At 55.6% G+C, this 26,086-nt stretch overlaps 6 protein-coding genes across 8 annotated transcripts; 4 read left to right on the forward strand and 2 right to left on the reverse strand.

Annotated features, from left to right (window-relative positions):
• The first annotated feature begins 854 nt into the window (after window positions 1-854).
• Window positions 855-2,496, forward strand: LOC106145949 (multiple epidermal growth factor-like domains protein 6). The gene is made up of 2 exons (XM_013370555.2): window positions 855-1,008; window positions 1,436-2,496. Exons 1-2 carry the CDS (start codon window positions 871-873, stop codon window positions 2,273-2,275), a joined length of 978 nt encoding a protein of 325 aa, XP_013226009.2. The 5' UTR covers window positions 855-870; the 3' UTR covers window positions 2,276-2,496.
• A 1,386-nt stretch (window positions 2,497-3,882) lies between these two features.
• On the forward strand, window positions 3,883-5,108 carry LOC110354944 (sericin-1-like). 3 transcript variants are annotated; one of them, XM_021279920.2, is made up of 2 exons: window positions 3,883-3,988; window positions 4,521-5,108. In XM_021279920.2, exon 2 carries the CDS (start codon window positions 4,531-4,533, stop codon window positions 4,894-4,896), a length of 366 nt encoding a protein of 121 aa, XP_021135595.2. In that variant the 5' UTR covers window positions 3,883-3,988; window positions 4,521-4,530; the 3' UTR covers window positions 4,897-5,108. The 3 variants fall into 3 exon arrangements, with proteins under 3 accessions (XP_021135595.2, XP_064898844.1, XP_064898845.1); XM_065042772.1 differs by having other exon boundaries at window positions 3,905-3,988; window positions 4,508-5,108; XM_065042773.1 differs by having other exon boundaries at window positions 3,933-3,988; window positions 4,518-5,108.
• Window positions 5,109-7,247: 2,139 nt separating this feature from the next.
• On the forward strand, window positions 7,248-8,423 carry LOC135576554 (uncharacterized). Its single transcript, XM_065042771.1, has 2 exons — window positions 7,248-7,395; window positions 7,855-8,423. Exons 1-2 carry the CDS (start codon window positions 7,297-7,299, stop codon window positions 8,176-8,178), a joined length of 423 nt encoding a protein of 140 aa, XP_064898843.1. The 5' UTR covers window positions 7,248-7,296; the 3' UTR covers window positions 8,179-8,423.
• A 2,505-nt stretch (window positions 8,424-10,928) lies between these two features.
• LOC135576555 (loricrin-like) lies at window positions 10,929-12,064 on the forward strand. Its single transcript, XM_065042774.1, has 2 exons — window positions 10,929-11,104; window positions 11,473-12,064. The coding sequence occupies exon 2, from the start codon at window positions 11,492-11,494 to the stop codon at window positions 11,819-11,821; it is 330 nt and encodes a 109-aa protein (XP_064898846.1). The 5' UTR covers window positions 10,929-11,104; window positions 11,473-11,491; the 3' UTR covers window positions 11,822-12,064.
• Window positions 12,065-20,335: 8,271 nt separating this feature from the next.
• LOC102094876 (protein MRP-126) lies at window positions 20,336-22,150 on the reverse strand. Its single transcript, XM_005512787.3, has 3 exons — window positions 22,031-22,150; window positions 21,291-21,449; window positions 20,336-20,673 (listed from the first exon to the last, which is right to left on the reverse strand). Exons 1-3 carry the CDS (start codon window positions 22,094-22,096, stop codon window positions 20,482-20,484), a joined length of 417 nt encoding a protein of 138 aa, XP_005512844.2. The 5' UTR covers window positions 22,097-22,150; the 3' UTR covers window positions 20,336-20,481.
• A 2,918-nt stretch (window positions 22,151-25,068) lies between these two features.
• On the reverse strand, window positions 25,069-25,808 carry LOC102096943 (protein S100-A8). Its single transcript, XM_021279958.2, has 2 exons — window positions 25,608-25,808; window positions 25,069-25,341 (listed from the first exon to the last, which is right to left on the reverse strand). The coding sequence occupies exons 1-2, from the start codon at window positions 25,806-25,808 to the stop codon at window positions 25,177-25,179; spliced, it is 366 nt and encodes a 121-aa protein (XP_021135633.1). The 3' UTR covers window positions 25,069-25,176.
• Between the last annotated feature and the right edge of the window lie 278 nt (window positions 25,809-26,086).

Genomic DNA, 26,086 nt, shown 5'->3' on the forward strand with positions numbered 1-26,086 from the left:
GCGCCCGAGGGGCGGACTCCGAGCCCGCTCACCTGCCCGTGCTGCCGCTTCCAGGCCAGCTTTGGTCCGGCTTTGATTCCGCTTGGACTCAATGATCTTGAGGGTCTTTTCTAACCAAGATAATAGAACCACAGAATAATTTCCATTGGGAGAGACCCTCAAGGTCATCGAGTCCAGCCAACTCTCGCACTAAACCATGTCCCTAAGAAACTCGTCTATACACCTTTGAAACCCCTCCAGGGATGGTGACCCCACCACTGCCCTGGGCAGCCTGTTCCACTGCTTCGCAACCCTTTCCATGAAGAATTTTTTCCTAATATCCAATCTGAACCTTCCCTGGTGCAACTTGAGGCCATTTCCTCTTGTCCTCTCTCTTGCTATGAAAATGATTCTATGATTCTGTGATTCCACGGGTTTAGTTAAACAAGGCCACTGTGGGAGACTGCGCCAAAAGCCTTTCCAAAGCTGTAGCACCATCCATCGCACTCTCCCATCCACAGAACCAGCCTCTTCGTCACTGAAACCCATCAGCACTCTTGGTGAGTCGGAGATGGCTCTTCCCAATCACCTGTTTCTGCTTCAGGCACCTGGAAATGCTCCTCATGGGCAGCAGAATGGGAAGGCCAGGACATTCGCACAGTGCACATCACAGCTCCTGACTCACAGGTCACCCATCAGCCACCACTCTGTGTCTTGGTCCTCTGGAGATGGTGAATAAGTCCTTTATGACCTGCCTCGCATAGCCAATGCGTGGCTTAAACGATGTGAGTCTTTCATGTGCACCACTCAGAAACTCCATTATAATTAAGAGATGCTTATCAGGAATCATGAGTCAAGCAGAACATGCCAGGTGCTGGGAACAGCATCCAAATGGAGGAGATGTTTTGCCAACGTTCCTGCAGTGTGTTTCATTTACAAGGGGAAGCTTGGAACCATATAAAAGGCTCCTGTCCCTTTGCCTCTCACAATCTGCTCCCTGGTCAACGTCTGCGCTCCCTCGTGAGTTGGGTAAGACACATCCCAGAGCAGCAGGGTTCATTTTGGGGTGGGGGTCTGGTTTCAGAGGGTCATAGACGTGGCAAGCTTGTATGGTCCTTCAGACCATGCTCTGCACACAAAGTCTAGAGGATGGTGGGTTAAGCCAAGGAAGAAGCTCTGGGGGACTTGGGTATGGGATTGACAGCAATGCCACTATGTGCTGCAGTGTCTTACATTTGTTTCTGTTCTTGGTGGGAAAAAAAAATCAGGAGTAAGATCAAAAAGAGTTTGGACATAGTCTGACCAGTGTTGGGCAACTGCAAGAATTTCCTTTAGATCAAGGTTTTAAAGATAAGCATGGCTGACCTACGCATGGCTCACCAGAGCAACTTTATGGGAAATTAAATGAAAATGGAAGACGTGGAAATGCAAGCCTACCTGGCCATGTGTTTTTCAGGTTGTTCCCTACAACTCAAACATGATATACTCTTCTGGAAGAGAATCATACTTCAACTTGAACTCAACCTGGTATGATCCATCGGGGTCCTGGCTGGACACCCGGCGCACACCCTTCCGCTACGGCTACAACACCTGCTCCTCGGGGTGTGACAACGAAGGTGTCGAAGGCATGAGAGGGCACGACTACCGGCATTATGGCTACCGGCAGCCAGTCTGCTCCGAGAGGTGTCACGGCTATGCTGCAGCCAGTTCCTGCCATGGAGGCGGGGGCTCGAGCTGCGTCCGGAGACCCACACACAGCTGTGGGTCATCGGGGGGATGCAACAGCTACGGGAGATCTGTCTGTGCTGAGAGATGCCATGAGCCCTCAGGTTCATGCCAAGGAGGAGGTTCAAGCTGTGTCAGGAGGCCCACATACAGCTACGGGTCATCTGGGGGATGCAACAGCTACAGGAGGTCGGTCTGCGCTGAGAGATGCCACGAGCCTTCAGGCTCATGCCAAGGAGGAGGTTCAAGCTGTGTCAGGAGGCCCACACAGAGCTATGGGTCATCTGGGGGATGCCAGAGCTATGGGAGGTCGGTCTGCGCTGAGACGTGTCATGGATCAGGATACCAGGGGGGGAAACCTGGAAAACCAAGGCAGCAGGTTGCACAGTGCTGCCCGGTGCAGACCTGTCCCCCTCCAGTGCAGGTCTGTCCCCCTCCAGTGCAGGTCTGTCCCCCTCCAGTGCAGGTCTGTCCCCCTCCAGTGCAGCAACGTTGTGTGCCCGTGACAAAGTGCATCCCAAGACAGCAGCAAAAGCAGGTCTGCAAAGTGCCAGCCCAGAAGACAAAGTAGAAGACTTGAGGAGTAGGTATGAAGGAGGGAAACTTGTTGCTCTCACACATTGCACTTGATGTTTGGAATGTCCTGTGTTGATCGTGGATTTCCACTCTTCCTGTCATTTCGCTTGTAACGCTCTTTGAAGATGTAACCCACTGTCTCTGTGAAATATTAAGTTCTGTTCACCTCCTTATTTCACAGTAGATGTGGAGGCAATAAAAATGCATTGTTCATAATCCCCTGGCATCAGTGTTTTCTACTTCATCTCTTCGAATTCCTTCTGTCCCTTCTTGTGGCCAAAGCTGAAATTTGCAGCATCCCTGTTCGCCCTCACATCGAGATTCCCGGTTGATTCAGCCTTGTGTCTTTTTATTGCTACTCCAGACAACTTCCTTGTTCAGAAGGAACTATCCGTTTTCGTCACAGATGCTTTGTGCAACCCAGCAATTAAATACTGATATACTACTGTAAAAAATAGAACCCAAACACTTCATCAGAGAGGTAAAAATGAGAAAGTCTGCTTGGCACATCATTTCATTCACTGGGCAATGGGTATGGTTTGACGAGCTTCATAAGCCTCCCAAAAAGACCCTGGAAAACATCGGGGAGAGGACTCAGGGATGGGAAAGGCACAGGCAGCACAGAGCAAGAGCGGATGGACGAGAAATGTTCTGGTCCGTGGTCCATTAGGCCTTCAGAGATCCCAAGCATGACAGAGACTGTCCCATGAGCATCGTCCCCACCAGGCTATGCTCAGGTGGATGTCTCTATCGCCGAGATACATTATAAACATGTTTGTCACCATGCAGGTGATCTGAGGTGTAATTAGTGCTTCATCATGAATAATTCATTCTTCTTCCATTTGTGAAATATCCCCAGACACGTTTTGATTTCCTCATGTATCGCTCTGTTTAAGTGATTCAGCTCCATTGGTTCACAATGAATCTCCTTGACTCTGTATATTGTTTTAATTCAAACTACGCTATTATTAATATTACAGTGGCCTCTAGAGTCCTGGCTGAGATCAGGCCCCGTGCATTCCATAGTTGAAAATGCACTTTTCTCCCCAAAGCAGAGCATTAAATCCACAGAGATTGTGTCCTCCCCGATGTACCCGTGAGGACGGGGCACAGACAGAGGAAAGAGCTCACAATACTCTCCTCCTACTTTTTTCTCCAAAGTGTAATAAAGGAAACCAGGAGCAGATATTGGGAACTAGTACTGTGGGGATGGGACACTCCACCACGGCCTTATTTGTTCTCTTTTGAGCCCATTTTATTTTCTGGATCCCTTTGCAACCCAGTCCCCCAGCCCACTGTCCCACCTTCCCACCCGCATCGCCGGCCCGGGATCACGGCTGCTTTGCATTAGGCACGTGAAGCAGGTGAATTCTTTAGGCAAAAGCAGCAAGACCATCCAGAAACCGCCCCATCCCTGCACACAAACAACACCAGGCGTGGGGGGCAATTAACATTTTTATGGAGTAACAAGAGGAATGGCGATCTCAAAAGAAGGATATTGATCTGCTTGCAATACCATGAGTCAAAACAACAGTGTGAAAATTCTCCAATTAACGAAGTGCTCAGGGTGGTGAACAATCAAGTCCCTCCAGTGGGAGCTCATAGTGTTTCCGGAGGAAAAACACTAGGCACCCTATAAAAGACCTCACAGCCCATTCCTCCTCGTTCTCTGAGTGTCACATCTCCTCTCCAAGTCCTGCCGAACAGGGTAAGTCCAGCACAATGAGACTTCTACACTTTTAATCATCACCAGACTTGTCCTGACCCTAAGGACGACTTCTCTTGCGCTTCTTGTCTCTGTACCCATCTCAAGTCACAGTCGCTCGATCCTCTGGTTAGGTTGTCTTCTCCTTCCATGCCTGTGCATAAATAATAGAAAGTGACTAGGAAAACTTACAACTTACTGGCTCAGGCAACTGAGGACAGGACGTTTCAGGACACTTCAGGCTCTGGACTCTGTTTGGCCTCCACTTCTCACTAATCGCTAAGTGCATTAACTTGTACCTTGTGTATTTGCTAAACGTAGAAGTGAAATGAAAGAATTGCTTGAAGGAAGAAAGCAGAGTCAGGGATAGCTATGGACAGACGTGCAGTGCTAGTTTGTCTCTCTTCTTCAAGAACCTGCCTTACAACGAGAATTTGTTCTTGATATGTAAGCCCATCTGACTAAACACCTGTTCCTGCTAGCTGACATTACATTGTCTCTTGCCTTTGCACCCACTTAAAGGTCTTTCCAGCAGGTCTGCAAAGATGTGCTCCCGCCAGGACACGGACCAGTGCCACCAGCAGGAACGATCCTCATGCCACAGCAGTGACGGGTGCCACGGGAGCGGAGGATCCGGGTGCCATGGGAGCAGAGGATCCGGATGCCATGGGAGCAGTGGTGGATCCGGATGCCACAGGAACAGCGGTGGATCCGGATGCCATGGGAGCAGTGGTGGATCCGGATGCCACAGGAACAGCGGTGGATCCGGATGCCATGGGAGCAGTGGTGGATCCGGATGCCACAGGAACAGCGGTGGATCCGGTTGCCATGGGAGCGGTGGGGCATCCTGCCATGGAAAGCCACAGGATTGCCAGCAGCAAATCTATCAAGTAACCTCAAAGATGAAGTGATCAGGACTTTATCTGCATGTTAAATGAATTCAGAAAGCTTGGCATGTGACCTAGCAATCTTCAAAGGAAATATCTCCTTTTCCTCCCCTGGCAAGTCCTGTACCTCTGATTAGTGGGTGCTAGAAATACATCGCATATGTTCATGCTTGGCGCGGTTTTCTTTGTCGCAGTTTTTGACTATATATGAGCAATTACAAACTGGAGTTTCTGAGGGTTTTGTGTTCATGACTTTTCTTTCACCTTGCATTTCACACCATGATACAAGACACCTAATACTTGTTTAATGGCCCTGAAATCACCCTGCCCGGACACAGGCACCACGGGTGGGCGCCACCGCATCCTCCCCTGTGCACTCCAAAGGAAAAGAGGGAGAATAACAAATGTTGAATTTGAGGCAGCCATCCCAGGCCTCTGCAGGGAGACAGTCGTCCAGCACACCACGTCCCCACGGAGCTGGAGACCCACAGCCCCTCACCAAGCCCCTGTGGGTGGTACTGCACCAGCCCTTAGGGCCGCCGTGGGCACAACCATGGGGCAGGAAAAGTACCATAGACAAAGGCACCTGTGATGGGGCAGAAATCCCATTTTATGCCTTCTGTCCCCAAGGCACCATCTGCGGGGCAGGTATCTTCACACGCTTGCGACAGACCCCAGCGAGCATTGCAAGGTGCTCACGTTACACAATGGACGGATACATTTCTTTTTAGCTGACAATTAAAATGAATTGTGTAATGTCTTGGTCCGGTATTTCCATTCATGAAATGGATGTTGCCTTGATAAGATGAATCCTGAGTGTGTCACGATGATCAGAAGTACCTGGCGCTGCCGAAACGGGCGCAGATGGCAGCTGACCCCCCGGGCCGCCCAGGCCGGTTGTGTGTTGGCGTTTGCCCTGCGCCCCCATTGCAAACCCCATTTTCAAGGCACGTGAAGGGGGCAGCTACAAAATCCAGAGGTGCCCAGGACTGGCTGGGTGCTGCTGATCCTTAGCAAGCTCAGAACAACGAAAACATGAGGAACTGACTATACAGGGGATGTTGAAAGCCAAACGTTACTTTGAGTCTTTTCTCACTGACAGTATTTGCCATATTTCTTCTGATGCCAGAACAAAACACAATTAAAGAGAAGTGATCAAACTTCGGTATAGTTTTCCCTGACACTGTTCTACTTCATAATAGGAATTAAGCAATACAAAAGCATTTAGGTTGTGTACATGATTCGTTAACCCTGCCCTCTCCAGCCACCTTTCAAAAAAATCCTCCATGTTTCGGCCCACACAGAAGAGGTGCAGCAAAGGTACAAGGAGTATCTCCAATTACGGCTGCAATTAGCTCTCACTGCAAACGTGGCGCCTGGCCTGGCCTGAAGGCTTGTGTGGGCCTGCGCAGTCATCCAAATAACACTCAGATTTGTTGGCCAATTACGAGTTAATTGGAGAGCTGGGAAAAGTGCTCCCAACACAATGTTCTTCCATGTTTGGAGAAAATCCTTGGGGTCTTCCGGCTCCCTGTGGCAAGTCGGCCAGCCCAGGCAACCGCGTGTCACCCAAGGCAGCACCACAGGAGACCTCATCCTCCTCCACCTCCTCCTCCTCCTCCTCCTCCTCCTCCTCCTCCTCCTCCCCCGCGTGGCAACAACGGAGCCACTCTCAACGTGGAAAAACCCACTGGTGCTTCCGCTCCAGCATTACTCACGGGCCAAAAGTCAACCACATAATTATGTAACCAGCTAATCCTGGACCACCGCACAGGGCAGGTCTTCCCTCTTCCGAAAATAAGAATCCCAACTGCTTTTGGTCAATCCCAGCTGCTTATGTTCAGTCCCACAGAATCCAAATTGCTTTTGGTCCTTCTCGGAGCAGCAAGAATCTTTTGACACAGAATCCATTTTCGCAGGAACTGCCTTTTTTGCTCTCTTCACCGCTCCCCCATATTTCAGCTGGTTTTAGGAGAAATGAGCCAAAGATGGTACCAGTCAACGTGTTGCTAAGGAAGAGTTGTCTGCCATGCCAACAATGTTACTGGTATTTATTGGCACATCCCTGTGTTTGTGAGCAGTTATAGGACTAGAGCACATCAAGACCTTTTAAAACATCAGTGTGGTTTAGATACATGATGTTATTTCCCTCCCTGTAAATACAAAGTGCTCTCCAGCTGTGATCAACACCAAAATCAAACTGGCAAAGCTGTGGAAACCAGGGCCACCCACGCTGCTCCCCAACCAGAGCGAAGCAAAGGTAGGGCTGGCAATTAAAGATTTCTGCAGCACAGGAAAGACGACTAATAAGAAGAGGTGATACGCAGCACAGGTGACATGAGTCACGCGAACAACCCGAAGAGTGGGGAGAGTGGGGAGGGAAAAAAGCCACTGGTGAGCTGAGCGAACAGGCAGACCTCTGGGATGGGAGGTGCTTTGTTTCCGGATGGGGTGCGCGGAGATGGTATAAAAGCGCTCCCGTCCCGGAGAGCCTCATTCCCTCCTCATCCTTGTGCATCTCAGGTAAGAGAAGCAATGCCAGGGGCTCTGGGGCTCCGTGCAGCGCCTGAAACTCTCTGGGAGGCGGGTGGGTTTGGAGGGGGCCGAATGCCACCGAGGGCTGGGTTGGGTCTTGCTCTGCTCATGAGCGGGGAACTGAGGCAAGGAGGGAACCCAGGGATGCTGAAACGGAGATCTGGGCTTGGAGGGAGGGCTCTGGGTGTCTCTAGTGCCTTTGGGAGTGAGGTGTCTCCGCTTCGGAAAGCCAGCTGTGCTCAGGCTGCCCAGCTGCTCTGGACGCTCCCGGCACCTCTGGCTATGGCTTTGGTGGGACTCTCCCACGGGCGCTATAAGAAGCTGGTGCAAGTTTTAAAGATGATAGTGGGATCTGGTGAAGATGGTTAAATGTATATTCAGATTTGTCTTCCCTGGAAAAGCAGAAGCAGGAAAGGAAAGCTCCTGACGGCTCCTCTCTCCACACAGGCCACCCCACACACGACGATGTGCTCCCGACAGGACAAGGACCAGTGCCACAGGCAGGAGCGCTACAGTGGCGGCTGCCACAGCTCTGGTGGCGGCTGTCACAGCTCCGGTGGCGGCTGTCACAGCTCTGGCGGTGGTGGCGGCTGCCACAGCTCTGGTGGCGGCTGTCACAGCTCTGGTGGCGGCTGTCACAGCTCCGGTGGTGGCTGCCACAGCTCTGGTGGCGGCTGCCACGGCTCCGGTGGAAGCTATGGGAAGCCCCAGATACCATGCCAGCAGCAGCAGAAGCACATCCCGCAGGTGCCCTCGCAGAAGATGAAGTGATGGGGTGTCGCACACGTCCCAGCTCCGCCAGCAAAGGCCGCACATGGACCAGCTCCCTCTGGCCTCCCCGAAGCTTTACAAGCCCCAGGGCTGCCCAGCTGCAAACCCTCTCCCCTGCCCTGCAGGACCATCGCTCCTGGGGACCGGAATCACTCGTGCTTCCCTGCTCCCTCCGCCTGATGCATCAGGCTGCGCTTTGGCCCCATGATGTACCTGTGAGACAATAAAGCATTAAGTTCCTGAGACCTCTCTTGTGATGGCATTTCCTTACACTCCTTGCCCCTGTTTTCTGTGCACACTATAGTGGTTGCTGGGAAATATAAGCTCCACAGAGTTCTTAGCAGCTCATATACCTTAATCAGGGGGAATCACCCCTGAGAAAGTGGCCAACCCATCAGCACATGTGCATAAGGAGACCATTAGACATTGCACTTTAGGGACAAAGATACTGCTGTGCCGAACAGCTGCAATTGACTTCAGTGAATTCTCCGCCTCTGGGGTTTTCTGAGGCTTGTCATGCGTGAGCCGATGAGGTGAACTCGGTGCATCCTGCCTCTGTGAGCTGGACCAAGGGACGGAAAGAGTCAGGGTGAGAGTTGGCAGCAAAAGAAGCCGAATCATCTCCCTGCATGGCCCGGACCTGGCGGAGGCTGGAGAGGCAGGGAGGGAGCAGGGACCAGCCTGGTCCGACGCGGTACAGCCCGGGGCACAGGGGGAGTCAGAAGGGCCAGGAGGAGCAGCCGTACCCCCTGCCAACAACTCTCACCACAAGAAAACCCTGCAAGTTTAGTGTTTCAAGATTCCTTTCCTTTGCCTTTTGGGTTTTTTAGTGTTTCAAGATATTTTAATTGTTTTCCTGTAACCACAATAAAAAAGGACAAATGCTTATTTGATTCTGTTTTGTTGTGGTTTCTGCTTTTAACTGAAAGCTGGATGAACATATCTGAGAGGCCGGGGACTAAAAGGAAAACATCAGCCATTATGAATCTCATCGGTCCTTTCTCACTGAGTGACTGAGGTCACCACCTGAAACACACATCAGCATTAAACTCACCCACGCAGAACATCACCCTCGACCTGGGCAAGACAGGTTTGCTGCTAATGTCCTCCGTAAAAGACAACAACGGATTACACAAGACTCATGCACAGAAATGCATTTGTCCTTGAGTCACGGGTTATTTTTCGGGTGGTATAGGGGATGCACACAGTGAGAAGCCCCGTGGACATGGCGCTCGGCCTGCACAGCCCCCATCTGCGCTTGCGCACACTTGCTCCAGCAGTCCCACAGGGTTTGCCTGCAGCACATACAGCTCTAAATGGGTGTCTTCCCAGTTCCTCCACTAATTACAATTGCAGCCACCGGTTTCTATATGAAATGTTACGACATCAGCGGCAGCCAGCGCGGTACATGCCAGGTGCATTTTGTGCTGGTGAGCCACGAGTCTGCGAGGTCAGCGGAGAGCTTCGCAACCCGCCCCGGCGCCGACCCTCCGGTGAGACGGAGAGCCACCGCCACCAGGCGGGACGCTCACGATGGGTGGTTCGAGTGTCCAGAATCTCACATGAGAGCAGCGTGAGCAGCTCACACCCTGGGAGCGCCTGCAGCCCCAGGGGAGGTTCCACCACGTTGTCGCCATGTCCGCCTCTGCTCCAGCGGGGCCACGTGCAGGGCATGGGGACCCCAGCACCAGCTCAACCCCCCACCACAGGGTATTTGCCTGAAGCCAGACAGGAGCCACCCGGCAGCCGCCAGGAGAGGTAGGAAGGAGCTAATTCTCAGTGCTACTGGCGGTGCTGAGTGTAACGGAATAGCACGAATTCTGGGTGTGTAAGGAAAGACCCTGACTTCCAGCCCACAGAGCCCAAGCCCCGGTGCTGCCCCCTCCTCCCTCAGAGCTGCCCAAGCAGGTCCTTCTGGCAACAAGCGGATCTTCACATCTGTTTACGTGACTCCTGAACATCTTCTAAGGGGCAGACCTTTTCTTGTCTTTATCCTGTAAATGAGTTGTGACCTTTACACGTCAAGGTGCTTTGAGGGGTGATGGTTTAGGACAGCTCTTCAACCAAGACAGGGCTGTGCAGAAGGGCCGTCTCCAGAGCTCTGGCTTTGCCCAGAGGATGAACTCATGAACTAGGCAGCACCAGATTAGTCTTTTAATTTCTCAATCTTCATTTCCTGATCTTTGTCATTAAGATGACGGAAATAGTCAGTATTTGTCAATGAAGCACTCAGGGACCTTGCCCAGATGTATGCGAACATATCAGGGCTTGCAAAGCTTTCAGAAGGCCCCAAAACTGTCTTCTGGCTACTCAGGTGTCATTTGGGGGGAATTCACACCCTTTAGGTCACAGGGAACTAGAAAACCTCTGCTGAAAACCTGACACCCTTCTCTAGAGGAAGCCCGGGAGGATTCTGTCCTTGCCTCCACGGCTGTCCCCATGGCCGTGGTGGCTCTTTCAGACCGAGCACCAAAGGGACAAGACAGGGCAACTTTCCACTCTTTTCTACCTGGATTATATCGGGGTTTATCTGGTGCTGGCTCAATAGCAGGCTTTAGTCTCCAAGAGCAGAGCCTCATGAGATGGGGCTATAATTATGCCTGGATATAATTTAACAAAACAAATCCCAAACAGATGAGCCTTTGGAAACCCGGGCACCCACAGGTGCTCCTATTAAGAGCAGGTGAGGCTGACAATTAGATATTAATGTGGCACAGGAAATAGATAAAAAAGGAATGATACCCATCACAAGTGAGTCAGGCCATCCATGTAAACAGAGGGCGGTTTGATAGGGATTGGGTATTAAATTAATAGATTGCTATGACAGAGAGCTGTGTCATTTCCGGGAAAGGGATCCAGGTCTCTATAAAACTGCTCCTCTCCCGGGGACCTTCATTCCCACTTCTCGCTTTCCTCTCGAGCTCAGGTAAGTCTGGCAGCACAGGTGGATATTCATTCTGCAGGGACTCGGTGAGGGATGCGGAGCACGCGTTTAACGCAGCGGCCGCTGCTGGGGTGCAGGGGCGCTCGACGGATGCGTGCGTGGAGGGAGGAGAGGACCCGTCTCACAGCCCTGCCGTGCCACGCTGCTGAACACAGCTGATTAAACCCTCCACTGGCGGACCGGGGGTGCTGTTCCAGACCCAGAGTCTTCCTGGGGATCTGCTGGGATCCTGTGCAGCAGTGCTGGGGGTGGGATGGCTGGCGGGGGCACAGGAGCCACAAGATCGGGCGCTGGGGCAATCGGGTTGATGGGACATGCAGTAGCCCCTGACGGCTCCTCTCTCCCCGCAGGCCACCCCGACACTCGACGATGTGCTCCCGACAGGACAAGGACCAGTGCCACAGGCAGGAGCGCTACACCCCTCAGAGCAGCGGCGGCTGCCACAGCTCTGGTGGCGGTGGCGGCTGCCACAGCTCTGGCGGTGGCGGTGGCGGCTGCCACAGCTCCGGCGGTGGCGGCAGTGGTTGCCACAGCTCTGGTGGTGGTGGCGGCTGTCACAGCTCCGGCGGTGGTGGCTGCCACAGCTCTGGTGGCGGCTGCCACGGCTCCGGTGGAAGCTATGGGAAGCCCCAGATACCATGCCAGCAGCAGCAGCAGCAGAAGCACATCCCGCAGGTGCCCTCGCAGAAGATGAAGTGATGGGGTGTCCCACACGTCCCAGCTCCGCCAGCAAAGGCCGCACAGGGACCAGCTCCCTCTGGCCTCCCCAAAGCTTTACAAGCCTCAGGGCTGCCCAGCTGCAAACCCTCTCCCCTGCCCTCCAGGGCCATCACTTGTGGGGATGGGAATCACTCGTGCTTCCCTGCTCCCTCTGCCTGATGCATCAGGCTGCGCTTTGACCCCATGATGTACCTGTGAGACAATAAAGCATTACGTTCCTGAGATCTCGTGTTGGCATTTCCTTACACTCCTCATCCCTATGTTCCATGCATGCTACTGGGGCACAGACAGATTAACGCACACGCTTATGCCATTTGTGCAGAGGTTTCTCTCTGAACCCTCTTGATGCCTTGGTCACTGGCCACAGTCAGTGTGGATCACAGAATCACAGATGGCTTGGGTTGGAGGGACCTTCCCAGCTCCCCCAGTGCCCCCCTGCCATGACAGGGACATCGTCACCAGCTCAGGTTGCTCAGAGCCCCGTCCAGCCTGGCCTGGGATGTCTCAGGGATGGTTCATCCACCACCTCTCTGGGTACCTGGGCCAGGCTCTCACCACCCTCAGGGCAACAATTTCATTCTATCCAGCCTGAATCTCTGCTCCTTTAGTTTAAAACCATCACCCCTTGTCCTATAGCAACAGGCCCTGCTAAAAAAGTCTGTCCCCATCTCTCTTATTGGCCCCTTTTAAGTATGGAAAGGCTGCAATAAGGTCTCCTCAGAAACCGATTTCCTCCACCAGCCGGGACCTACAGGTCTCAGGTGAGGGGAAAGAACACAAAGTCTTCCCATCCCATGTGTCCCACCTGTGCCCTATGCCCAGGGCACGATGCCAGTGTCCCCCACGCCCCCAGCGCTTTGCTTTTCTGCCCCAGCCCCGTGGGGCTTCCCCACCACTCTCCTTCCCCAAAGCTGGGTGGTCTCCCCCAGGGAGGCTGCTGACCGCACCGTGGCTCGCAACAGTCACACAGGCATCACATTGGACGGGTTTTACAGTTTTTTATTGTGTTACAACCATTTCTGTAAGAAAGAGGAAAATAAGAACAAAAGAAAGAAAACAAGAACGGCAGCACGCTGCCCCGGCCGCTTGTGTTAGACTGAAACATCCTCGTAGGTACTGAGGTGCATTTCTGGTCCCCCCAAACCCATGGGAATCTCGCCATTGACTTCAAATGGGCTGGAGATGAACTCCCAACCACAGACCTTTCATTTTCCCTAAAGAATTGCCCCTCCTTATTCATTATTACTGCACAGCATGAGTCAAGTAATTGCATGGCTCATTCCAACCCTATTGACTAGTGATTTTTCACTTTCTATCCATTAAAAACTAAGGACCTCGGGGGGGAAGGGGTTGATAGATCAGCCCTTGCTCTGCCATTGTGTTTACAAGAAGAAAACAACAAATCTGCCACCACCCCCAGCCTTTAGGTTGCATTTGCAAAGCACCCCAAAGAGACACCCGTGGAGCATCAGGACAAAATGAGAGACCCGGGGTTACTTTTGCCTCATGGAGGTAATATGTGGAGCGGGACGTGGTCTTCGCATCTCAAGGACGAGCGTTGTCTGCGCTGGAGGGCAGAGGGAGCTGGAAAGGGCCACAGGTGTCATCAGACTGTGCCACACGCTGCTGACACCTCTGTCCTTCATCCCCAGGGAAATTCAGGGATCCTAGACCAGAAGGAAGAACATGGCATGAGGAAGTTCACCCACCGCCCCAAAGCCCTGCTGGGGCCGGTGTCGCTCCCCCAGCTCCCGTCTCCCACCGCCCACCCTGGGCAGCACCTCTGCTTTGCGACAAGGTTGCGCCCAGTTAGCACCAGGTGATTTTACTGGAGTTACTAGAGCTGATTAAACACTCCCTGGTTCCCCACGGAGCTGGAGCTCAGCTCCTGGTTCCATCCCATCCTCCCCAATGGGTTTGGCTCACTGGGACAACCACAAAGGGTAAAGTAGACCTGGGGAGCCATGCACTGTCTGGGGGTGACACCGGTCCCGAGGGAGGATCTGTCCCTGCCCCATGAGGTGATGCAAACACCACCTGGGAGCTTCTCCTGCTCTGCTGTGCCCCCTGAGCCGTCCCTCACCTGCTCGTCCTGCACCCCCAGAGCAGCAGTTGTCGCCCTTCAGTACACACAGTGCTTGGCAGAGCCCCTCTTCTTCTTGTTCATGGGCTCGGTGTCGGAATCCGGCAGGCTGGTGATGTATCGGTACTTGCTGGTGGGTGACCTCTGAGGGGACAGGAGCCATCAGACCCTCCCGCAGTGCAAGGGGGTGAAGCAAGAGCTGGGTCCCCGTATTGCGAGGGCAGAGTAACGGGAGGACAGCCACAGCGGGTGGCAGAGGCGGCACAGTGCTCAGCACTAATGCTTCGTTGCATGGTATTACACTGGGATTTGTGCGGGGAGGAAAGGGCGGCGCGGCAGGACCGCGGCACCTGTGGGGCCGGGCACACCTTCCTCACCCTTCACCTCCCACCCCACAGGAAAACGGGACAGCGGGACCAGGAGGGTGCAGAGGAGCTTTGCTGCCCTGCAGTGCAAACCCGGGGAAATTGCCTACAAAGCTCAACCCCAGGAAAATCAAAGATTGGAGAGACTCAACTCCAACTCTGGACGTGGGGTGGGTGTTGCAGGACCCCTCATCACCACTAAATATTGTCCCGTCACCTTTCCCACCCATCTTTGCACCCTCGAGCCCATGAAGTTACCTTGACAGGAGCAAACTCCTGCTGGATCAGCTTCTTAAACTCGCTTCTGCTGAACGACTCCGTTCTCTTCCCCTTCCTGGCGCTGCCCTGGTAACTCTCCATCATGTCCGTGATGGCTTTAATGAGCCTCGACATGCCTCTGGTTCTGGAGAGGACCAAAACCTGAGGACGCAGCGAGGACGCAGCGGTAAATCTGCCCGCAGAAACCCCCCCATTCTCTTCCAGTAACTTGAAACATTTTCAGTCCATTTTCAGCCTAAATTTCTCCGTCAGGTGTAAAAATAAACCTCCTTTTGCTGGATGCTGGAACCCAGGCTGCCCCGCCACCCTCACGGCTCTCAGGACTTTCACCTTAATTCACTTAATTTCTCCATTTTCCCACTCCCTGGTTAAATTAAAAGGAAGGAGCTCCCTGTAGCCATCTCAGGCACTCGTGGCGTTGAGTGAATCAGCTCTTGCGCCAAAGGGAAGCGCCGTGTCTGCAGAGCCGCTGTGCTCGGGCTGGGCTGAGAGCCCGGCAGCTCGTCCAAGCCCGAGCTTTGCTGGGGAGGACTCGGTGCAGAACGGCCGTGGAAACACAAAACCTCATTTCTAGTACAAAAATAAACGGTGGAGACTCACCCTCACCAACCAGCGGATGGGCGAAGATGGGACTGTTGGGACAGCTGTGTGTCGGCTCCTCGCAGGCTGCGAGGTGGGTGGAGGGTGAGGATCCCTCCGGTCAGTCCTGTTCTCTGGCTGCCTCTCTGCATTGCTGAGCTTCCCAAGGAGCCTCCCTCGCCACCCTCTGCCGGAAGGATGTTCGCCAGCGCACCTGGGAAGGATGTATGTAGGTCAGCGGGTGTTGTTTGGGAACCCCAGAGCAGGGGTGTGCACAGGGGGTTGCACAGGGGATTGCACAGGGCTGTGCACAGGGGGTTGCACAGGGGATTGCACAGGGGGTTGCACAGGGGATTGCACAGGGCTGTGCACAGGGGGTTGCACAGGGGATTGCACAGGGGTGTGCACAGGGGGTTGCACAGGGGTGTGCACAGGGCTGTGCACAGGCGGTTGCACAGGGGGTTGCACAGGGGGTTGCACAGGGCTGTGCACAGGGGTGTGCACAGGGGGTTGCACAGGGGGTTGCACAGGGTTGTGCACAGGGTTGTGCACAGGGGGTTGCACAGGGGGTTGCACAGGGGGTTGCACAGGGCTGTGCACAGGGGGTTGCACAGGGGGTTGCACAGGGCTGTGCACAGGGGTGTGCACAGGGGGTTGCACAGGGGGTTGCACAGGGGGTTGCACAGGGTTGTGCACAGGGGGTTGCACAGGGGTGTGCACAGGGGGTTGCACAGGGGTGTGCACAGGGTTGTGCACAGGGGGTTGCACAGGGGTGTGCACAGGGGGTTGCACAGGGGTGTGCACAGGGGGTTGCACAGGGGGTTGCACAGGGGTGTGCACAGGGGTTGCACAGGGGGTACACAGGGCTGTGCACAGGGGGTTGCACAGGGGGTTGCACAGGGGTGTGCACAGGGGGTTGCACAGGGGGTTGCACAGGGCTGTGCACAGGGGTGTGCACAGGGGTTTGAACTGGAGACATCTCCTTTGATCAAACAAAAGTAAAAGCTAACCAGGGGTTCTCTTCATATATGAAAGTTTGCATTTAGCTTCCCCAAATAAAGGTTTTTTTCCTTTCCAACCAAGGCGATTGATGAGTTCATGGGGCTTTGCAATGCCAAACCCTAGAAAATGTCGTAGGCGAAATATCTTCCTGCAGAAAAGCTGGTTTCCACCTTATTTTTGAGCCTGTCTCGTATCCCGTGTGCCGTGCCGCTGACCGCAGGCTGCGTTTGTTCGCCCAGCTCCGGCAGGGGCAGCAGAGCTGCGGTTTCTTCTGTGAGAAAGGGAGAGGAGAGAGCAGCCTGCTCGCAAAGGGACAGCAGCGCGGGGAGCCCCGGCGGGCCAGCCCCGGGTGGCCGTGGCCAACAGGTTTGCGAGCTTCCTCCCGTGGGAAAGTCACCTACTGCAAGTCTCGATGTGGCAGAGGCGGCACCGCCATCCCCGGTGGCACGGCCTCGGCTCCGGGCTGCGCCCCAGTCCCGATGGGGCAAACCGAGCGGTGCCCGGGGCGCAGAGCAGGCACGGGGCTGCGGGGCTGCAGCAGCGGGGCGGCCGGGCAGGACACCTGGCTCCCGGCCAGTTCCCTGTGTGGCCTCAGAGAAGTCAATGACCCCAGGTTTGCTCACCGGGAAAGGGGGTGTAACAAGCCCTCCCTGCTAAGAAGGGTGTGCCAGCTTTCATTAAGGGCTCAGGCACCAGCCCAAGATCGCCAGATACGGTACGAAGCCCGATGAGATCATGCTCTACATCAGTCTTCCCAGGCAGCATTTGCAGGGCCGGGTTTGCGGTGGCGTGTTTGGAGAGGAGGGGTTGCTGGAGCCAACCTGCGCTGCCCACGTAGTGCTGCTGACACCGCCAGGACGGCACAGGACACCTCCGCAATTAAGCGGGTTGTAAATGAGATACAGACCGTGGTCTGGAGCTAAATTTTACCCTGGCACAGTGAGGTGAGAGGCAGCAAGTCACTGCAGGTCCTCCGCAGCGAGGGCTGCCCAGCGCACGGCTGGTTCTGCTGCAAGCCAGATCAGCCCTGCAGCTGCTCTCATGCTCCCAGCTGCTTACAGCCCCAGGGGGCCTGGGAAGAGCATCCCCCTGACATGGGGATTGTGCACGTCCAGGCATGGGAAGGACCCCGGGGCCGGGGACGCTGGGGTGTAGCAGGCGTCGTGGTGCAGAAGCCACCACACCGGGCAGGAAGCACTTGTGGAGGGTGGGAGGGCAACGCATGGCAATGGCACCTGCGACGATGTACTCCTCCCTCCACCGCTGCCACCCCATTTGCACACATCCGTCCAGGGAATTAGGAGGAAAATTGCTCTGAATCACCCTGGGCCAGTCCCTTCCGCTGGCTCCAGCTCCAAGCCGCTGCCACCACGGTGCCACCCTGTGGCAGCACGTCCCCTCCACAGCAGCGTCGGGCTGGCTGTGCTGGGCTCTGCCCATGGGCCTCACCAGCACCCCAGGACCAACCAGTTCTACCCTGCTGTGGCTCATCCCCACTGGCATGTCTAGACTGATAACGACCACAGCGCGCATGGTGCACTGGAGTCCTCAGCTGTCACAGCGCTGGACATTGCACAATCGCTCTGGTGCCAGGCACCCAGCTGCACGTGGGGGGTCTGCGGAGGGTGCAGGGGGCTGTGGCAGCTGGAGGGGACAAGAGCAGGTGCGGGTGATCCATGATCAGGATGGGGACTGGGGCAGGGCAGGGAGCACAGCTCAGCCCCAGCTGAATCCCATCACCCATTACAGGGCGTTCATAAAGCCCAGCCCCACAGGCTTCAGCCCCTTTTCTCCAACCTGGAGGTCTGGGAGGGGGTCAGAGGTGTGGGGAGATGGCAGAATCTTTCCAAGGCTGCTTTGATGGGGTGGGACAGGGTGGCGGTCAAGGAAAGATACAGGCTGGGACCCTCTCAGGGTGTGAATGCAAAGCTCAGGGAGAGAATGTGGAGTACCACAGCCCCGGGCGGGGAGAGGAGGGAGGATTTAGCGTTTGTCTGCATCCACCGTCTGCCTTGAGCTGCATCCTGGGGAACCGCGACGTTCCTGCCTTCTGCTGCCACCGGGAAACAGGTAAGAGAAGCTGCTGGGGCACCGCTGGGGGAGAACAGAGCCCTTATGAGCAAAACCGCGTGGTGGTTTGAGCGGGGAGCTGTGAGAGAGGTGCCTGGGTGTTTGCAAATTGCTGCATGTTTCTTTTTGACATATAAATCTGGATAATCCAACTTATTGCAAAGAGCACGGGTGGTGTAGAAATCGGGGATGTGACAAATAGTGGGTCACAGGACGGGGCTCTGGCTGTGATCAATGGGCTGTGTCCCCGGGTGTAACTCCTGGGGAGCAGGGCAGGACCGTGGGCTGGTCCAGGGCCGGTGGCCACCTCGACGGCCTTGGTGGCAATGCCACCAGGTGGCAGCAGGAGCCTGTCGCAGCCTGCCTCGTCCTCAGCTCGCAGAGGCCGCATCCTGCTTTATAACCAGGGGTGAAGGCAGGCAGGGCTGGGGGCTGCGCCTTTCCCGCTCCTGGGGCAGCGGGGCTGGGGGTCCGGGTGCCAGCGCGGCTGTGCCACCGTGCCCTGGGCAGCAGAGCCCGCTGGCCTGGCCGAGCATCCCTGTGTGGGGTGGCCGGGTGTCTCCAACACCTTCCTGGTGTTGCTTGGGTGTCTCCTCTGCTGGGGAGCTGTGAGTTCTCTTGGGGTGAAGGGATGCCTATGGATTTGGGGTTCTGCTATTGCGCAAGGACCCAGCTCTATGCTCTGCTTGCTCACAGCCCTGCATCAATACCCTCGTCCTGCTGTGCTCAGGGTGTGAGGTGGCCCACTCTGAGCCACCTCCAGTGCGATGGTCCAACAGCCCCTGTTGGTGACTCAACAGGAGTCCCGCACACCAGGTTTCAGGGTGAAGTCCCTCCTGCTGTGTTGGCAAACATCCTGTTGCACCAGTGTTATGAACCCAAGGGCTGGATCGTGGGGGAAGGACCCAGGTTGGTTTGTGGGTGCCCCCAGCACCCACATTTGTGTGCTTGGCCCCTGCACACAGGGGAATTCCTGTGCTGCACAGAGGAGAAGGGTCGATCACCCCGGGAGGGTGCTGAGCTGCTGCAAACAGGCTTGTCCCAAAATACGGGCATGTCCTTATGGGCCAGCGCTGGGGACAGCTCAGGTCTTGGGTGTGATGAGCTGCTGCCCTGGCGGGGTGCTGGCAATGAACCAGCTCTGCTGGGGCCCTCACCTGCTTCAGAGACCCTAAAGTGCTGCAGGATGGGGCACATGGCCCGTGCTGGGGTGCAGGTTGGGTGGGGGGTGTCAGACCTGGTTCCAGAGAGGATCTGGCACCCTGCACAGGCTGAGGCAGGTCTGAGGGGTCTCTGGGTGCTGCAGCAGGTTTGTACCTCGTGAGCAGATGTTTGACCCTTGAGATGTCAAAACTGCCTCCAAAGGAAGCTGAAGCAACCTGGCTGGGAGCGGTGAAGCAAACTTGCGGCAGTCTTGTGTTACGGGGGCTTGCTTCAGCGCTGCTCTTTGGGGAAGCTCGTGGCAGGTTCCTTCATGGAGCAGGGTGATTTCAAACCTTTGACCCACCCTTAGGAAATCACGACTGTTCCTTTTTCTCCCCTGTACAAGGCATTTGCAGATCAGTAGCAAGGCTGCAAGTATGCACGGGGAGGCTGCTGCTCTGAAAAGCAGATGTAAGTAATGGTGCAAATTCAGGATGCTCTGATTGTGGATCTGGGGTTCCTCTCGGTTCTTGGCCACGTGGAACGCAGTGGACAGACCTCGCCACTGGCTGTAATGCTGAAACTAAATGCGCCTACCCCCAGCCCGTGCCACAGCCCTGCAGAGCAAGTGTGCCCTGGAAAGGGTGCTCGCTGTCCCCATCCTACCGTCCCGCTCTCGCCCACCACTGGCCCTCGGTCCTGGAGACATGCAGAGCGTTTCAAGGCAAAAACGTCCACTTTTTTTGGTAGTTGGCACTGCAAAGATCTGTCAAATCGCACCACATTCCCTGACCGACGGAGCACTTTGTCAGGTAAGGATCGTTGTGAACACCTGCTGAATTACGCCCCCTGCCCTCCCCAGGCACCCAGCTCCCCCGGGAGCCTGCAGCCTGTCTCACGCTGGCCTGGGCTGGTTTAAAGAGGAAGGAGCAGGGCTGTTACCTCCGGAAAAACCCACTCAGGCACACAGAAGAGCTTTGACAGCCTCAGGGGAAACTTTATTTGGCAGCAAAACCATCAGAGCTGAAGGAAGGAGGGAGGCGGGCGGGGAGGAACGGAGAGGGGAGAGGCGGGGGCTGCAGATGCTGCCTGGGGGCTCCGGCGGGACCGCAGCCGGCTCAGTGGTGGTGCTGCTGTTTGAGCTGCTGCTGCTGTTGCTGCTGCTGGCCCTCGACGTCGTGGAGGTGCTCGTGGGTGGCGATGGTCACGCGGGTGATCAGCAGCATCACCTCGCAGAAGCTGATCTGCGCATCCCTGTTGATATCAAGGTCCTTCATGATTTCGTCAATGGTGGCCTTGCTCTTCACATGCTGCAAAGGAAGGGACAGGGTGAGGGCAAGTCCTGTCACCCACAGCTCAAGCCTCCACCCAGCCTGGCTGGGACCTTCGCAGGTGACAGGACCCTGGGAACTGTACGTGGCTCCGTCCTTGTGCCGTCATCACCCATTGCTTTGGGTAGAGAAAAGATTCACCTGTGGTGATAAAGCATTTGGGGAACAGCAGGCTGGCATCAACGGGGGACACGGTGCAACGTGGAGACCAGCGAAGGCAACAGTGCTGGGTTTAAAACACTTCACCTTCTGCTTTGGTAAAGCCAGTTATAAAAAATGGGCTTTTCAGCTGATATTTCTGACATTGTTGCTCTTTGATGGCAAAGGAGCTCCTGGGCAATATGATCCTGCTTTTTGCAGAGAAGGTCATGAGGGTAAATCTCTAGCTGCAGGTTCACCCAGACCCGAGGGGGTTTCCTTCATCTGTCGTTATGGAATATGTTTGAAAAGGGGCAGTTGGACAGGGAGGGACTGGGTGGGTGGTGTTGGGGCAGGAAAGAAGAGCGGGAAGGGGCTGAATCCGGTCCCTGGGGTATCTGGGCAACGGGGTCCAGCCCGGCTCCCTCCCCACGTGAGTCACGACAATCTCCGCTCACCTTCAGGTAGTTCGCAAGCTGCTTCTCAATCAGGAGCTTCAGCTCCTTCTTGGTCAGGGTGTCTCTGTCCCCCTCCCGCCTCGAGTACTGGTGGAAGACGTCAATGATGACATCCATGGACTTCTCCAGCTCGGAGAGAGGCTCCTGGGTCTGGGAGCTCTGGAAGAGAAATTGTTACACTGAATAACCCCAGGAACCACAGTAGATGGGAAGTCTGATGTAAACCAGCAGAGCTCTGGTACAGCCACCTGTTTCACACCACATTGGGGTGCAGCCTGGCTTTTTTTCAGTTATGCTTGTTTAGAGGGTGAATTTGACCTGTTTGTGCTGAGTTTGCTGTTATCTACAAGCCAAAGGGCTCTGAGGAGGGTTGCAGCCTTCGCCTGCTTCTGCTCTGGGCTGCACAGCTATGGGTAATACCCAAAAGGTGATATTTCTCCCCTGAAGAATGTGCCTTCTGCAAGCCCGGCTCTACGGGAGCAAGGCTCCCAAAACAGCTCTTGGCGCTGCAAAAGCCGCTGCAGAGATGCCGGCGCTGAGGATGAGACCCGAGTCCAGGAGCCCCTTTGGTCAGGCTGTGCGGGAGGAGACCGCGCTCCGTGTGGGGTGTGCTCGCTCGTTCTCTGCCGGCATCTCACAGCAGCTCACAGAGGGGAGGAGAAGCTCCCCAAGGGTCCTCTGTGTCTGCCCAACCAGCACCTGGAGAAAGAACAGAGACCGTAAATGCCCGTGTCACTTGCCTTGCTCATAGTGGCGAGGCAGCGCGATCCACTCAGGCTGGAACGGGGCTGGTCCAAGCGCGGCATCTCTTATAGCCCGTCCGCCCGCCCGCGTCACTCCGCCCGTTGTGAAATGTCCTTGTTCTGTCCCATTCCAGTGCATCTTTGTGACATGTTTGTGCATTGCTTAAAGTTTCAGGGTAGTTCCTTAAAAGGGATTTCTGTGGCTCTTCCCGCAAGGTCGGTGTGTCACATACGCTGGTTGGGTGGCAGGGAGGTGGCCAGGACATGGCCGTGGCCTTGCAGCTGCGTCCCCTCCACCTGGCTATCAGGGTGCAGTTCTCTGTTGGTTCTCAAGAGAAGCTGTTCCTCTCAGTTTCTTCAGTTTCACCCGCTTTATTCCCCTCTATAGGGGTGTCTTTTTGTGCCGCAAGGCAGAGGGGACCCACAGCATCGTGTCTACACTTCCCCAACGAGCCAGGCCCACAGCATCCCCATCCTCGCAGGCCTGCGGGATGCGAGCACCCTGCGGCCCTGTGCACCCAGGAGTGTCCCACTGTCCCCCTGTTTTACACTGAGAGCATGGACAGGGCTGCCTGTGTGACATGGGGACCGAGCTGGGGCTCAGGGTAGTGCCACAGTGCTGGGGACCATCCCCTGCCTGCAGCAAGCAGCTCCTGATGAGGGGGGTTCTCTACCTGTCGGGACTCCTCAGGTTAGCGACAGCCCGTGCCAAGGGTGGTGTCTCCCTGTCTGAGGTGTGGCTGAAAAGTGTATTTGTGCTTTTTTAGGACTCTGTCCTCACTTTGCGGCTTTTTTTAATTGTTCTTTCTCCATGTCTCAGAACAAGCGCAGGCGCTTCGGCTCAGAGCAGCCGAGATCAGGAGTAAAACAAGATTTTCCAGTGCTTCTTCATTAAATCATTCTTCCTGCTGACTCAGCTGAGTTGTTCAGGGGTTTAACCTGCCAAATCCGACGTTAATCTCAGACACAAAGTAGAGGCCAAAGTGGGGTCAGACACAGGCACGAGCGAGCTCCGGGAGCCGCGGGTGGTCTGAGGGGGCAGCACCGTGCAGGGAGCTGCTGGGGGACACGGTGGCCACCTGGTCCATGCACAGTGGCCACCTGGCCCACACACGGACCCCATCCCTCACTCACTGGAGTGCACTGCATTTCACAACTGGAGTGCTCTGATGCACGAAACAGCTGAAGAAGGGCCAGGTCATTTCACAACAGTGGCGGAGACCATCCGCCCAGTTGCAGAATTTTGTAGCAATTTCAGGAAACCATACTTTTGGTCATTTTATCGTCTCAGAGGTGGGGAAGAGCAAGGAGGGGTTACAGGGCGTGGGGTGGGCCAGGGATTTCCAAGACTCTCAGATGTGCCCACCAGACCGCAGCGATGAGATCCCAGGTGTGTGGTCTGTAAATGCCAGTGCAGTCCCTCAGGTGGCCGGGCAGCCTGGGTGCTACTGAGGGTCACATGAACATACAGTCACAGATGGCTTGGGTTGGAGGGACCTCCCCAGTCCCCCTGCCATGACAGGGACATCTTCACCAGCTCTGGTTGCTCAGAGCCCCGTCCAGCCTGGCCTGGGATGTCTCCAGGGATGGTTCATACACCACCTCTCTGGGTACCTGGGCCAGGCTCTCACCACCCTCAGGGCAACAATTCCTTCCTCATGTCCAGCCTGAATCTCCCTTCTTTAGTTTAAACCCATCATGCCATGTCCTATTGCAACAGGACCTGCTCAGAAGTCTGTCCCTGTCTTTCTTATGGACCTTTTTTGAGTACTGAAAGGCTGCAATATGTACTAGCACAGCTTTCTGCCTGCAGGATCTGCAGGGGGTGTCTTCCTGCCAAGCCACGCCAAGGCAGCTGCAGCAAGTGACAATCCTGTCACCAGGGTTGAGCAAGGAAGGAGTGGGAAGCAACCCGGTAGCCATGGCAAGGGGAAGACCTGGTTGGCTTTGGTGGGGCTGGTCGTGCCCCGAGGGCCCGAGCCCTGGCGGGACGCCCCGCGCTTGGCAGGGTTGCAAAACTCTTTCAAAACACACATTTACGGGCAAGGGAGCGGCTGAGGCGGGAAGAGGGCACGGCGGGGCCTGTCACTGCGGTTCACAGGACCATTGTGATTTAAGAGACCCCCAGATCATGGAGTCCAACCATTGGCCTGACTCTGGGGCGGCAATGCCCAAGCCTTCAGTGAGGAAAAGGGCTGGACCACAGCGTATTGTCACCCAGACACTGGTTTGTTGGTGCCACAAGGCATCTCCCGGGTGGCTCATTGGGGACAAGACCCTTGTACCCCGCTGGAGCCCATCAGGGCTTTGGTGAGTGTTCTACCGGTGGAAAACTTCAAGATGGAAACCATTTGATCTTGGCTGGGTGGGAGGGAGCGCTCTGGGTGAGTTGGCTGTACAGGAAACCTCTGAATTCGGAGTTTTCATTGTGGTTTAGGGAGAAAACTTTAAATCTCAGAATTTCCCAGGCTAGAAGCTGTATATGCAGACAGTGAGTTCTCTGTGTATCTTCCCCCCTGTAAGAGCCCCCTGGCTTGTTCCTCGGTAAGGGCTGTGCTGCGCACCACTGTGCTCAGGGGTGTTAGTGCGTTTTCACTGCTCACAGGTAATTCTGCATCCAGAGGATGCACTTGAGGTGGCCGATGGGAAAAAGGATGAGGACGGGCAGAAGAGGAGGTGTCTCCCCAAGACGGGCTGTGCGCTTCCCGTTCGGGCAGAAAAATGCCTCTGCCTGGAGGAAAAACCTCTAATAATGGTTAAAATCCAGCAGAGCTCAGGAAGTGTCTCGCACTGGTCTTGTGGGCACTAATACCCTCCTACCGTCAGCCCAGCCCTCCTGGCTTAGACCAGACACTGAGCAGAACAGCTCTTGCCCACCCAGCTCCCCGTGATTGTAAGGTTCCTCGTGGATTTTGGGGTGCCCCATTTAGCCAAGCCGTTGTCCCTCGGCTCTGGCAGGACCGCGCGTTTGCAGCCGGTGCCTGCCCTCCCCTTCTGCGAGAGACGGACGCAAAGCGAGTGTTGAGACAAGGACCCTGAACTCCAAGTGTTGCTTTATTGTCTCACGAGCATGAACGACCTGAGCAGACAGAAAGCGGCCGGAGCCGAATTCCGCTCTGTTTGCCACGAGGGGCGCGGAGGCTTCAGTCGCGGTCCGGCCCGCAGGGGTCGTGCCCGTGGCTGAGCCGATGGGCGTCGTCAGTCAGCTTGGCCAGCACGATGGTGAACTCCTCGAAGGTCAGCTGCCTGTCCTTATTCAGGTCCGTCTCTTTGAAGAGATCCCTCAGGTAGTTTGCACGGTCCCTGCCCTGCAGTGGGGGGACCGGGGATGCGTTAGAGCGCCCCCTCCCTGGGCCGCACACCCACCGGTGGAACCAAGCCGGCTTTATCCCTGCACGCCCTGGGGAGAGTTTGGAAGGCGCAGGATCATCGTGACTCTTCTACCGGGCAGTTATCCCCTAGTTGAAACCCCGGATGGATGGGCTCTTATCCCAACGGTTCTCCCGCTCCCCCGGGGCACCCCCGAGGGATCCCCATCCCGCCACGGGCAGCGCGGCCCGGCGGCGGCACTCACGCAGTTCTGCAGGAAGTGCTGGGCCTGCTCGTGCAGCAGCACGTTGAAGTCGTCAAAGCTGAGGAGGTCGAGGTTCCCGCCCCGGGTGCTGTAGCGGTGGTAGACGTCCACAATGGCGCCCAGCGCCGCCTCCAGCGAGCAGTTCCCCGGGAACTCGGGGTTGCCCGGGCGCTGTCCCTCGGGCAGGGCGGCTGCGGACATGGCCGAGCTCTGGATGGACCTGCAGAGACTCTGTGGAGAAACCTGGAGGCCATGAGGAGCATCAGAAATCAAGCGGCTTGTGCTGCACCTCCCTTCAGATCTGCACCGGCACCCGCGTCTCGCCGGGCTGGGCAGCAAACAGCACCCAGCGAACCCAGAGAGCGCCGGCGGCTCTGCAGCCTTGAGCGGGTAAGAAGTATTTTTAGGGATATTGCTGCTTTACAGCATCACCCTCTAATTTTAGCTTCACCTAATCAGCAGCTTGTTCTTAATGACCT

This window comes from Columba livia, chromosome 28, assembly GCF_036013475.1.
Source record: "Columba livia isolate bColLiv1 breed racing homer chromosome 28, bColLiv1.pat.W.v2, whole genome shotgun sequence".
NCBI lineage: Eukaryota > Metazoa > Chordata > Aves > Columbiformes > Columbidae > Columba > Columba livia.

What these genes read in the sequence shown, in the direction of transcription:
- LOC106145949 (XM_013370555.2), top strand. Translation starts at nt 871, where the DNA reads ATGGAGGAGATGTTTTGCCAACGTTCCTGCAGTGTGTTTCATTTACAA. An exon ending in TGCGCTCCCTCGTGAGTTGG is followed by an intron (nt 1,009 to 1,435) that starts GTAAGACACATC and finishes TGTGTTTTTCAG; the next exon opens with GTTGTTCCCTACAACTCAAA.
- LOC110354944 (XM_021279920.2), top strand. Translation starts at nt 4,531, where the DNA reads ATGTGCTCCCGCCAGGACACGGACCAGTGCCACCAGCAGGAACGATCC.
- LOC135576554 (XM_065042771.1), top strand. Translation starts at nt 7,297, where the DNA reads ATGGGAGGTGCTTTGTTTCCGGATGGGGTGCGCGGAGATGGTATAAAA. An exon ending in CTCATCCTTGTGCATCTCAG is followed by an intron (nt 7,396 to 7,854) that starts GTAAGAGAAGCA and finishes CTCTCCACACAG; the next exon opens with GCCACCCCACACACGACGAT.
- LOC135576555 (XM_065042774.1), top strand. Translation starts at nt 11,492, where the DNA reads ATGTGCTCCCGACAGGACAAGGACCAGTGCCACAGGCAGGAGCGCTAC.
- LOC102094876 (XM_005512787.3), bottom strand. Translation starts at nt 22,096, where the DNA reads ATGCCGCGCTTGGACCAGCCCCGTTCCAGCCTGAGTGGATCGCGCTGC. An exon ending in GCCTCGCCACTATGAGCAAG is followed by an intron (nt 21,450 to 22,030) that starts GCAAGTGACACG and finishes TTTCTCTTCCAG; the next exon opens with AGCTCCCAGACCCAGGAGCC. An exon ending in AGCTTGCGAACTACCTGAAG is followed by an intron (nt 20,674 to 21,290) that starts GTGAGCGGAGAT and finishes CTTCCTTTGCAG; the next exon opens with CATGTGAAGAGCAAGGCCAC.
- LOC102096943 (XM_021279958.2), bottom strand. Translation starts at nt 25,808, where the DNA reads ATGTCCGCAGCCGCCCTGCCCGAGGGACAGCGCCCGGGCAACCCCGAG. An exon ending in AGCACTTCCTGCAGAACTGC is followed by an intron (nt 25,342 to 25,607) that starts GTGAGTGCCGCC and finishes CCCCCACTGCAG; the next exon opens with GGCAGGGACCGTGCAAACTA.